Source organism: Plasmodium yoelii (genome assembly GCF_900002385.2).
Source record: "Plasmodium yoelii strain 17X genome assembly, chromosome: 9".
NCBI lineage: Eukaryota > Apicomplexa > Aconoidasida > Haemosporida > Plasmodiidae > Plasmodium > Plasmodium yoelii.
The window spans coordinates 1824629-1839145 of NC_036181.2; the positions used below are offsets into that span (position 1 = coordinate 1824629).

Genomic DNA, 14517 nt, shown 5'->3' on the forward strand with positions numbered 1-14517 from the left:
TCATATTTTTATAAAACCCATACTAATTGGGGCAATGATGTATATGATACAGTATTAACTGGTTTAGAATGTGGTTATTCTATATTTAATAATTTTGTTAGGGATATAATTATTTAACAAAATAAAAAAAATGATACATCTCCATCAAATGACAATAGCCCTAAATCAAAAGCTCCAGTAAATGTTCAGCAATTCCCTAATGATTCACCAAAAACACCATATCTTCACAATCACTGATACAATCGTTACATCCCCAAAAAATCGAGACATAACACAAAATGAAGACCAAAAAAGTAAAACCTAATAACCCATAGTCGGTTCCAACAATATAGTATCTGATCAAGGAACTGAACACCACCCTTCTACAATCAATGTAAAAGAAGATATATGGAAATAGTATCTTCAGGAGATATATTTAATGAACAAAAATCAATTGTATTTTCAGTTATAGTTATTGCAATACCCATTACTTTAGCTACTATATATAAGGCAAATAAAAATAAAACTACTAAACAGAAAATTAAAAAATATGTATTACACAAATTTTGTATATGGATAAAAAAGAAAATAGCTATATATTTTTATTATTCTTATGTTAGTATTTATATTATGGATGTGGAAAAAATCGAAGAGAAAAAAAGATGAAAAATGTTAAATTTATTTTCTGGAAAGAAAACTGAAAAGAAAGTTATAAATTCAATTAATGGAGAAAAACAAATTCAAATAATTATAAATTCAACTACTCAAAAAAAATAGACTAAAAAATCTATAAATTCCATTTATAGAGAAAAGTCTTCATTATTAAATATGTACAAACTTATGTAGGCTGACCATATACCATTTATTAATTTATTTTTTCGTTAATTTTTCTTGTTTATAAAAGAAAAGGCAACCCTTTGGAATGATAAATTTAATTAACTTTTATTTTAGTGTTAATATATGGCTCCGTATTTAAAAGACAATATAAAATTCAAACAATAATAAATAAATTCCATTTCATTTATTAGTATAAATAATTAGGACTTTAATATGTGGGAATCATATTAAGGCTCATTTACCCTATTTTAAAAAAAAATATAGAATACATTTTCTATATGATAAAATGTTCTATAGCTAATGTGCTATATTTATATTTTATTTAAATAATATTTATAAAAATAAAGGCAATATAATACTTAACCATTAAAGGTACTATAATATGTTTAATGAATACGACAAAATAAAGCATTTCTTATTAAATGTACTGCATTTCTGGTTTCATATATATTATTCGTTATGATTTATACGAGGTATACTTGAAAACATAAATAGGTTATATTATTTTAATATAAATAATATATTTCGAATTGTATATTATATAAATAAAATGATTACATTTATATTTATGGAGGCCATATATTTTAAAAAACGGAAAAAAATAAAATATAGAATATTATTAAACATTTGAGAAGTATAAAAATAAAAATGCATTTAGATGAAAACAACAATTTTTATTAATTGTTTTTCATATATTTGCATATATTGATTTATAATATATATGTATATAATATGTTATTACCATGATTAATATATATGAATTTAGATGTAGACATGCAACAATAGAAAAATATAAGTTTATAAAGTATCAAACATATTATTAAATGAACCTTTGGGTTATACTAAAGACTTATTTATATAAAAATATGCAAAAAATATATTTTAGATTGAATTTGTTACATAAACTTATTTGTTTATAATTAAGGTAATATATTTTTTACGAAAATGGGTTGTTATTAGAAAAAAATATAAATATAAAATTTTTCGCAATTGTATGTTTATGTCTCTGGTGATACCAATTATTATATATTTGTATGATGATATATAGATATAAATTAGTGCATTGATTTATTTATATTTCAAATATTAAAAATAATTTTTTTATATTAAATATAATGGTTCAAATAAATAAAAAATGCATAGAACAAATATATACATTTTTATGTATTTAGATCAAATTGTTATATATATTTTTATGCATTTAAAATAAATTATATTATTTATTTTTATTATTTATATTAAAGTAAAAATATAATATTAAATTTTGTTAACTTATAATTACATGATCATAAATTTGTGAATGATTTAAAATAGAAGCAATATATAATTTTATAAATATCAAATAATTTGCTTATATAAATTAAAATTAAACAATTTGTAATATTAAACAATAGCATTATTGTTTTACAATAATAATAGATAAACAAAAAACTGAAAAAGAATAAAACCTATATATTATTTAAATCGTACTGCTTTAAGGAAACACTTTTTATTAATAAGAAAATGAATAAAAGGATATTTAGTTTAGTTTGTATCGTCTTGTACCTCTTTTTGGCTGTATCTATACAGTGTTCTGAACAGAAAGTAAGTTGTCAAAACAAAATATAAACTAGTGTTTATAAAATTATGCAATAGTGGTTATTTACATGTTCTGACGTATATATTACCACATATATACATTATTATATTTATTCTCTTGTATGATCGATCTAAGGAATCTGGATTAAGAAATAGAATCACTCGGGCTATCAAAAAAATAAAGAGAAGTAACAAAAAAAATGGTACAGAATCTAAAAGCGAAACCCAATTAAATAATAACAATAATAACGATCCTATTGGTGATAAAGATGATGATGATGATGATGATGATGATGATTATTATAAAAATTATCAAAAATATAGTGAAGATTATGAAGAAAATTATGAAGAAAATTATGGCAGCGATAAAGAATCAGACAAATGCTGTGGTTGTTTTGGTTGATTATATAAATGTTAAAATAAATACAATTTTTTTATTATAAATTGTTAATAGACGGCTTATATATTTACGTACGTGGAAAATATTTTGACTTATTTGCATTATTGTATATAATTTGTGAAAGAATGTTCCGAAAATAATTAATAGTTGAAATAAGATTGATCTATTTGCTATAATCATAGTATTTATTATTTGTATACGTATAATTTTATATTATATACATATGTTTATATTTTATATGCATATTTATAAAATACATAATTGTGCATTTTTAATGTATATTCTGTCTTATAACTTGTTTTTTTTGTTTGTTTTATTATTGATCATTTTACAAAATATATTTGTATCAAACATAGTGAATGGAATAACTTCTACACGACCAAATTAATCTAAATATATTATAAATGAACCTATATTACATATACAAAGCAGTAATATTATAAGTTTTAAAAATATTATATTGTTAATTTAAGAAACCAGCTGTCTATTTTCCTTATGAAATACATACATTCAATAAGCAATATTATTGTATAAAAAAAAATGTATACAGATCTAAATTATGTTTTTCCACAAATTTATGTAATAATACTTATCCAATTTAAAGTGTTTCAACAACATTTTATTTTTCAAATTATATTCTAATACTAAATTTTTTTCGTTGTTTTTTTGTCCTTAAGACCGCTTTACATATAAAGAAACATGAAATAATGAATGTAAATGATTATTATTTTAAATAATCTTTTATTAATTATAATTAAAGTTATTAATAATTAATTTTAATTTGCATTAATTCACAAATTAATATTATATATAACTGCACATTATATATATAGCTTCAAATAGCATCTAAAATCATTATATACAAATTTAACTTAAAAAAAAAATTTGAAATAACAAAGAACATATATATAATGCAAAAGGATATAATATATTTATTATTATCTTTTCTTGTTTTGACTTAAAAAATTAATAGAAAAAGTTACATTTATGTTTATAAAAAAACAAAACAATAATTAATATAAATATTATTAAGGGAAATTTTATATTTCATCTTCTATTTCATCATCTAGTTCATCATCTAGTTCATAATATATTTCATCTTCTGTTTCATCTTCTTTTTCATCTCTATTTTATCATTTATTTTATCGTCATCATCCTTTCTTAAATTAGAAATCCATTCAATAATATTTTTAAAATGTCTTCATTTCCTGGTTTTGTCGTTGTAAAATGATTCATACCTTCGACAATATGTAAATTTTTTTTACTAACATTTGCTTGATTATAAAACGAAACAGTCCCTTTATAATAACAAACATTATCATCTATTGAATGTACAAATAATAAAGGAACATCTGTTGGCATATAATTAATATTACAATTTAATGTGATCATTGCTTTTATAAGCTCAGAAATACATTTAAATTTGATTCCACTGTTAATTCGAAAAATATAATCAAATATATTAACAACATATTGGGGGCCTTTATAACAGAATCCTGACGGAATTCGTAAATTAGGCGCTACGCGAGATATGAAGTTTACTACAGGTAAATAAAAACGCTCAATTGAATCGTCTCTAGCATTCCATATAGTTTTAAATCTCATCATACCAGATAAAGATATGCAACCTTTAATATTTAATTTATCTAAATAATTATAGTATTCTTGATCTTTATCACTAACACTAGCAATAGTATTTGTCGTAGAAGAGATACTAGAACATGAATTATCGAAATCATAATCATTAGAATTATTGATATCATACATATCTTTGTCAACTTCATTAATATTAGTAGAATTGTCTAACATGATGTTACATTTTTTATAGTTATTTGCCTCTCCAGCATTAATGTTATCTTCTTTTCCTTTCCCTAATAATTGTAATATTCTTAAAGCAATACCTCCTCCCAACGAATGCCCAATAATATACATAGGAAGTTTTTCTTTTTTATTTGTTACTATATCATGAGATTCATCATCATTTTGATTGTCATTTGAGATTTCATCTTGAATTTGATTCATATAATGTATTACATCATCAACTAGATCATCAAAACAACTAAAATCGCCTTTTATATTTTCCCATCCTTATGATTCGCCATGCCCCTGCAAATCTAGTGCATATACTGGATAACCATTTTGATTAAAATTTTCAATCCAACTATCTTTATAAATATAGTAATTATTATTGTCTACTACTAAACCTTTATTGTTATTTTGCATTTTTAAATTTTTTCTCATAAAAGTTAGTCGAGTATTAGATTTTAATCCATGTATTAGCAATATAATTCCGATACCATTTTTAACAAGCCACCCATATGTTTTTAAAAGTAAACCATTTTTATTACAGAATCGACCTGTCTTAGGATCACCATCTAAATTACATTTTGTATTTCTTAATTCAGGGTTATTCAATTCAATTTATTCCATCACCAATATTATGGAATATAATAATATATGACAACTAAAAATATATATACATATTACTTTTCCTTTTAATAAGGCATTTTTAATATTAAATGTCTTTGTTTTTTTGCATAAAATATATATATCTCCATACACATATAATTAAAATTTTAGTTTTCAAATATATATATTATTAACACAAACAAATACACTATACTAAATCATATTATGGTTTTACACAAATTTATATATGGAAATTTTACATACACATTACATCAGTATCAAATAATATTAATAGATTGCATGTATATTATAATAATATAACAAATCGTAAACAAATTATAAGAAACAGAAAAAAATGTATAATTATAGTTCTTTATCTTATTTTCGAAGTTTTTTCGAGAATTTCATGCAACCAGATAAAATTGCAATTGATATAATAAGATTAATACAAATTATTATATGTTTGTTTCTCGGTAATTAATTTTTTCTTTTATTTAATTTTCGTAATTTCGATAGTTCAAATTTGATCTAAGAAAAAATATATATTTAAAATATATAATTGCTATATATTATTTTGTTATTAATAAATAATGACTTATATAATACCTTTACTTAAAAGATAATAATGAGCAAATCAATATGCATAGCATATTGATTTATAAAGGCAACGAAACAAAACGACAACCCAAATTTTTTTTTTATTTCGATATAATAACAAATATATTTAAGTTGGTTTAAATAAAAAAAACTATATATATATTATTATTAATATAATTTTTTAATTATAGCAAGTACACAATTAATAGCATATTGCTAAAAATTATGATAAAATTTTAACTGTAAACTTTATAAACATTTAAAAAGTTAATTTCTTCATTTTATGTGTTTATAATTTAGATTATATCACAATTGAGTCAATATATATACTATTATATTTAGCATAAATTAACAAAATAAAAACGATTAAACATAAAAGAACAAAAAAAATTGAATCTCTATTTTTAAACATTCTCAAAATCTATATAAGGTCTCAGTGTTAGGTGGTTCAGGTGATGGATAAGATGTTTTGCAAGGTGATCAAGTAGGTTCAGGATGTGAATCAATTGGTGAATCAGGAAATGTTCAAGAGATAAAGATGATTTTCCAGGAGCAAAAGGAACTCAAAGTACACCAAGGACACCGTTTGATATTGGAGCATCCATTTTTAGGGCCACATTAAAAAACATGGAATAATTAAATAGTGCTGTCATTTCGTTTGAAATGATTAAGAATATATTTATAGGTGCAACTAAACATATTCACAATTTATATAATACAACATTACCTAATATAAAAAATGCTTTCAAAGAATCTAGTAGTTTTTTAAAAGTCATTATATATCATATAAGTAGCGGTTCTAAAAAGTAGATACCTCTGATAATTCAGGAGATAATAAATTTGGATTAGAAGACACATGGGATGAATTACCCACACCTAATGACTCAAAAAAGCATCAAAAACATACACCTTGAACTTCATCAGAAACATCACATACCTCACTACCAAGTTATATGGAACAAACTAGCACACTGTAATTCCCTCAGGATTTATCTGAAAAAGAAAATTGTAATCAAAAAAACGGTCAAAGAGAACCTCAAATATCAATGATAAATCCTGTAATTAAACCATAAAATTCTGAAACCGAAGTAAAAGGAAATGAAACAACAGGAATAGGTGATATATATATACTCAAAGAATACAAATTGGAATTTCAATTATAGTTCTTTTAATATCCATTATTTTGTTAAGTATGTATAACATAAATAGAAATAAAATTATTAAATATATTTTTTTAAGAATATTTCCTCAATATAAAGTATTATATATTTTTCATAGTTTTATCTTAATATTTGTCGTTTGGATAGAGAAAGGAATTGAAAAAAAAACATGAGAAAGGTTCTAAATTTGTTTGGTGTAAATAAAACGAAAAAGACAGTTATAAACTCAGCTGATGGTAAAAAACAAATTCAAATAATTATAAATTCATCTACTCAAAAAAAACAGACTAAAAAATCTATAAATTCCGTTTATGGGGGAAATCTCCATTATTAAATATATACAAACTTATGTAGCTCGATCCTGTACCATTTATTAATTTATTTTCTTTGTTAATTTTTTGTTTATAAAGAAAAGACGATTGTTTCGAATAATAAATATAATTAACAACTTTTATTTTTTGGTTCAGATTCAATGAATCTAACTTTAAAACTCAATATAACTATTAAAAATGAAAATAAGCAAACTTGTTTATCATTATTATAGGTAAATAAACTCATAAGTATAATTAAAAAGTATATTTATGTGTAATATTATAATATAAATATATATATTTTAATAATCTATATAAAACGACGATGTTTAATCGATTCATTTGGTTTCCATTGTAATATTTTTCTATAATTATAAGAATAACAGTAATTACTAATATAATGAATGACTAAAAAATATATATTTTATAAAATAATTTATTATTGAAAAAATTCATAATAATATTTTTAAAAAATGTATCAATGCCCCCTAAGTCCTTGTTATATGTTGTATACAATTATTTTCTATAAATATTCAGTAAAAAAAGTATAAAAGTGGGTACTTCCTATAATCAACAGTCATATTGTTGAAATAACAAATCAATAACATATAATAATACATTATAAATGTATCAATGTTATATGTTTGTTAAAGATCCAATTTGGGATATGTGGTTTTATATTCTAAAAAGTTGTATAAATAGAGAAAAGGTTAAAAACTCAATTAACGTTGAGTGTCTTTTATTATTCTATATTATATTACCATTGTTTAATGAATCATCATTTTATAATATAAATTAGCATTGTTTTATTGTAGAATTAATAAAATATAGAATTTTTAATAAATTACTTGAATGTATATACATTGATAACTACAACAATAGAATATATAAGATAAAAATAACAATTTAGAACATTTAGCAAATATTTATCTAAATTTATATATTAAAAGAGCAAATATACCTTATCTCTCTCCTCTTAAAGGACAATATAACAGCCTAATTAAACATAGTTTTTTATTATACTTTAAATTTGCATCAATAGTTATTTATGTGTTAATATTTAATATTTACTAAGTATTATTTTAAAAAAAATGCATTTAAAGACTTATTTAAGCTTATAAATAGCTTAATAGATACAGGTTCAGTGCTAATTGTTTTAAACCTTGGAAATGATGCGTAAAATATATTATAAAATTGCCCAATAAGGTATATTTATAAATTGAAATATATAGGAATAAAAATAATGTTATCGGATTCATTAAAATGGATTATGAATTTATCTATATTAAATAAAAATAATATTAAATTTATGTAATTTGTATAAAGATGTAAGTAACACAACTTAATTTGCAAGTATTATAATTTTAGAATAAATTATATTATATATTATAAGAAACAAGTATATAAGTATTTAATATATTTAAAAGAATGATTATTTATATACTTTTAAGAATTTTAATAATAATAACTTTCTTAATTTTTTATATTTGTGCAATATTTAAGTTTTAGGACACTGTTTATTATAATAAAAGATATGACGTTGTTTATGTTTTATATTAAAATATATATATAATTATATATTTTTTAAATTCATTATAAATTTCCTTAAAAATTGATAATATAATTATGTAGAATGTTATTATTAATAATTTTATGCATAAATTGTATTATATATACATATGATCAAATATGTATTAAACCGACCATAATTTAAGGCAAATTAGCAAATGTCAATAAAGTAAATATAATATTCCTTTAGTAATGTTATTGTATTATTATTCCATATTAATTATAAATTATTATTAAAATAACAATGTGTTTAATACGATCAATGTGATATATGGGACTCATCTACAGAATATATGTTGTCAATATATATATTTTATATAAAAATAACATGATGCAGATTAACCTACAAATTAAAAATGAAATTCCATTATAATGGCTGATCGTTTGGTATATTTATTTTTTTAACAATATTTAATTTATTGCATTGTTTGATATTTTATTATCTATATATCACTAATAAACTTAATTTTAATGACATTTTATTAAATTTGTTTAAAATTGTTTCATAGTGCAATCAGTTTGATACTTTAAGGAAGATTTTTCGAGATGAATTGAAAGATTCGAAACAATATGATTTTGAAAGAGGAATATTTAAGAAATATTGTCCAAATAAAAATTGCGGTACTGATACTGATATAGCTAACGCTGGATGTTTATGGTTATTTAACCAATTTTTCGGTGTATCTGGTATTTCACATTATCATGATGTTTATAAGGAGGTGACTGTGTTTATTATGATATGGTTAAGTTATAAATTAAGCCTAAAGCCACCTGAAAATATCACCACATTAAAAGATTTTTATTCTAGTCATATAAAAAATAACGAAGAATACACTAAGCATGACGCTGGTAATTCAGGTTATGAAAGTCATAAGAAGATCATAGATGAAATAGAGGAATATATGAATATTAATATTAGTCATATGGCTAAATTTGATGAATTACTTAAATTGTTATGTAATATGAATACTGCTTATACGAAACAAAATAATAGCGATTTTTCAAAATATTCTAATAAATTTGTTGAAGAGTATGAAGAACTCCTTAATGATAATAATAATATTCACGACAGTTCATACAGTAAAGTATTACTTGTTTTATCCAATTATTATAATAATTTTGAAAAAAGCAAAGCTCTTCGTAGTATATCAATAGATCTTCCTCAATTACCAACAGAAAAAAGAGCCCAAAAAGTTAATCAAGAAGTTCCTAAAGAAATTAAAACAACTGAAACATCGAGTGAATCAGATAAATTAGACACTGAAATGACAAACCTAAGTTCTAACATTACATTGTCAGGCTCATCGCTAGTAAATAAATTAGTTACAGTTTTATCGATATTTGGTGCAATAGCAATTTTATTGGGAGTTTCTTATAAGGTAAATAATAAGGAATTAAAAAAAAAACATTATATATATGTAAACATTAACGAACAACTGTACGCTTCTTAACATTTTCTATTAGTATTCGTTATTTGGATTTCGGAAACGATCTCAAAAACAACATTTAAGAGAAAAGCTAAAAAAATAAAGAAGGAAATGAACTATTAATATATGATTCAAAGAGTAGTGACTATTTCAGGAATAGTAACGATGATTAATATATGTTAATAAACTATCTATTTGGAAGTAATTTTTATCATAATTTTTGCATAATTTTTATGGTGTTTCATGTCGAGGCTCAGGATTGTGTCTACGGGACACATATTTGGGTTAGGATTAAGTGTTATATTGCATTTAATTTTGAATAATTTTATAATATTTATTAGTTTAAGGAATTGTTTTAAATATGTATAGGATAAGTTGTACTTTTTAAGACTTACATTAATTCTAAATATGTAAGAAAAAATGAAGATGAAGATTACTATGAAAAGGAACAATAAAGAAATATATTTTGACAAAATATAAGAATTGAATTTCTTGTTAATATAACTTAATGGTAAATGTGTTGAACTATACTATGAATTTTTGTATTTTATTGTTAATTTGCGATTAATGGTTTATGGGGAAATTTATCAAATATTGGAATCGACTTGATCCTAGAAGAGAATGCTGATTTAAATAATTACGATGCATAATATGAAAAACTGGGAAAGAATAATGAAAAGTAAGGAAAAACGATAAAAAAAGTCGTAAATTGCGTTGATGAGAAAATGGGACTATTAAATATATACAAACTTATACAGGGCAATCCTGTACCATTTATTAATTTATTTTGTTTGTTGATTTTTTTGTTTATAAAAGAAAAGACAAATCTTTGGAATGATAAATTTAATTAACTTATATTTGAATTCGGATTTAAATAATACCAAATAGTAAATTTGTCTATTAATATAAAGAAGCATTGTATATATATGATACAGATCAAGACTTGTTTCTTATTTTATAAAAAAACATAAAATAAATTATCTATTATACTGAATTATAATACTTCTTTTTCTTTAATTATTATTTATAAAGGTCAAAATATTATATTTTTTAAATACAAAAAATGTCTTAACATTTATTAAATGAATATGATGGAAATAATAGCTAATAGAATTAAGTATATTTAATTTTTCGACCTGAGATAAAATATATTGGTTCTATATGTATTATTTTTGTGATTTTATATTGTAATTGATTGTTTTTTGAATTACATTTAAAAATATTAATATTTTATATTATTTTAATAGAAATAATATATCTGATGTTGTATATTCATAGATATATTATAAATAAGATTATTACATACCAATATATGAAAACAAAATATTTTTACAAAAAAGTGGTAAATAAAATATAGAATGTTATTAAGTAATATTTAAAATTGGAGAAGTATAATAAATAATAAACCATTTAAATGTAAATAACAACGATGCTTTGTTAATGTTTTCATTATATGTTTGTATTTATTCATATATAAAATATATATATGTATCTAATAATATTTTATTATTTAAATTGATATTTATTAATTTTTTCGTATGTAAACAATAATAGAAAAATATAAGTTTATAAAATATTATAATTGTATCATTAAACATATCAATGTATTATATCAAAAGACTATTTGTATAACAAATTCCCAAAAAATATATTTTATGGGAAAATTACATTTTATGGAAAAATTATTATTTTTTGAAAAAAGAAATAATATAATATTTATATCCATAAATACTTTTAATGAACATAGCGAAGTTTATTACAACAGTTACATAAATTAATTCTATAGAAAATGAAAAAAAATTAATAAATGAAATAAATTTCATAGTATATATATACTCATAAATTTAGAGCAAAAAACTAATAAATATGAATATTTTTTGAATAAATATGAAGGTATCATTATTTCAAACTACATATATTATTTCACTTATTTAATAAATAAAGCTAAAAATGAGAATCAGTATTTTAAAATATGTTTTTTCTTAAATTATTATATGTTTTTTTGAATATGCCAAAAATGTAAGTTACACATTATTTTCTTTTATTATTAATAATATTTCATTATAGTTTTTGTATCTATTCCTTTTACATTAATTTTATATTATTGTTTCATGTGTTGGTAAAACACTTAAGTTAAAGGAACAGTTAAAATTAATTATATATATGTTAATAAATATTTCATTTCTTTGCAGGAATTATATCTTGTAAGCGAGAGAAGTATATGTCTTGAAAGGAATATAATAAAATTTAGAATTAATAGGATATTAGCAGATGTAGACAATAAATTCAATTTAAATGATTTTTATCAATCAACTTTGAGTCTTGCAAATCAACTTAATGGCTACTATGATGATAACGAAGAAATTATATATATTCGAAATGCTATAAATTCATATATAAAGAAACATGCAGAAAATAATATATTACTCGATTTAAATAATGTATATAAGAAAACGAAAAAGTTAATTGATGAACTTCGAACATAATTAGAAGAAGTAAGAAAGAGCTTGATAGTAAAAGGAATGGTGAATTAGCAATAAAACCAATACAAGATAAAATAATAATAAAAAAAGATGAAAATATTTCTGTATCAGAACATGAAGACTTTAAACAATTGGAAAATTCTGAAAATATTTTGGAGACTGAAGATAATTTTAAAGATGAATATAATGAAGTTACATCATGTGAAAAATATAAGGAATTAAAAACTAATCAGGATAAGAAAAAATGGATCAACCAATTATTGAAAAGGATACTGTTGTTTATTGGAGCTTGTTCGATGGCGAAAATATCAGAAAAGCTATTCATACCATTTATGATTTTAGTTGGACTGATTTCAGCTGAAATAACTAAGAAATGGTGGAAACACGTTAAATTTAGCTTAAATCTATAAAAAACACCCAAAAAATCAAGATAATCACTCTTTATTATTATGTTTTATTATTCGTGTTTAAATGATTAAAAATAATATATTTAATATTTTATGACATAAAGGTTACACTTTTTATATTTTGTAGAATACTAAAATTTGATTTAATTGTTTTTTCTATTATTATATATATTTGTTTTAATATATAATTAATTTATCTTTGTTAGTGTTTGTCAAAAATTCATGTGTCCTTATTTCCATGCATATATATTATATATTAATGGATTTTTAATTTACTAATTTTTAGTTAATATTTGTAATTATTTTAAATAAACTTAATTTAAACATATATTAATAAGATTATAAGGTATATATAGGATTTAGGGATCTGCACTATGGGTTATATTTTGGTTCTATGGAATCTATGTTTTGGGGTAGAACTGTATTTTTATTAACTTGTTTAAATTTTGATCATATTTATTCCTCTATAAATGTTGATTAAATATATCATCCCTATATTTTTAATCTCGAGATGAAGTCTAAATATGCAACCACAAAAGGGATAGCCATTAATATGAAAAGGGTCACATAACATTTTTTCCATAAAGTATAATATATACGATTGAGTGTTAATATATATGAATTCATATTATGATATACCATAATTGCCTATTATATAAAATTTGTAATCTATGGTTATATAGAATTATGCATAACACAATATGTTTCTTTATTTGATGAAAATATTATTTAGAAAAACTTATAATTTGTATCATATTCATATTCATTTAAATTTAAATTGTATTATAGCAACTGAACTGTAATAACAGCATTATATATGAAGTTTGGTATAAATTATAATAAAATTCATTTTTAATATTCATTTTTAATATTCATCTACATTACAATATATATTCGGATTAATATGTGTGTTTTTAAGATTAATTAAACATGTCACCAATATATAATATATAGTCATAAAATATAGATCAAGAATCGACAACACAACAATGTCTATAAAATATTATTATGCATCTAACATATTTAGTAATACATAGAAAATACACTATAAATATACATATAATATTAAATTTTAACAATATATAATATTTGGATTTTTATTTCATTACTTTATATTTTTATTAAAATTAATTAGTATTAATTGAAATAGTTTTATAAGCTTTTATTTATTTCCCATAAAGATATAATAATAGATCAATCACTATTAATTTTTAAACTTCGTAGTTTTGAAGTATATATAAATTATATTTTGAAATTGTTAAAAAATAAAATATAAGTATATTAATAAAATTTCATATAATATTTTGTACTGATAATTATAAATAATATGATAGATAAAACTAGAGTTATTATTATACGC

At 21.0% G+C, this 14517-nt stretch overlaps 2 protein-coding genes and 2 pseudogenes across 2 annotated transcripts, besides 2 other annotated features; 3 read left to right on the forward strand and 1 right to left on the reverse strand.

The window, feature by feature from the left end:
* Window positions 1-2319: 2319 nt before the first annotated feature.
* PY17X_0946600 (fam-c protein) lies at window positions 2320-2797 on the forward strand (the record flags this gene model as incomplete). The annotated part of the gene is made up of 2 exons (XM_718751.1): window positions 2320-2400; window positions 2531-2797. The coding sequence occupies 2 exons, from the start codon at window positions 2320-2322 to the stop codon at window positions 2795-2797; spliced, it is 348 nt and encodes a 115-aa protein (XP_723844.1).
* A 1158-nt stretch (window positions 2798-3955) lies between these two features.
* Window positions 3956-5035, reverse strand: PY17X_0946700 (annotated as a pseudogene).
* Window positions 3956-5035: a sequence feature (lysophospholipase, putative, pseudogene).
* Window positions 5036-9212: 4177 nt separating this feature from the next.
* On the forward strand, window positions 9213-10370 carry PY17X_0946800 (uncharacterized protein; the record flags this gene model as incomplete). Its single annotated transcript, XM_721498.1, has 3 exons — window positions 9213-9227; window positions 9350-10219; window positions 10305-10370. The coding sequence occupies 3 exons, from the start codon at window positions 9213-9215 to the stop codon at window positions 10368-10370; spliced, it is 951 nt and encodes a 316-aa protein (XP_726591.1).
* Window positions 10371-12217: 1847 nt separating this feature from the next.
* PY17X_0946900 lies at window positions 12218-13160 on the forward strand (annotated as a pseudogene).
* Window positions 12218-13160: a sequence feature (fam-b protein, pseudogene).
* Window positions 13161-14517: the final 1357 nt, after the last annotated feature.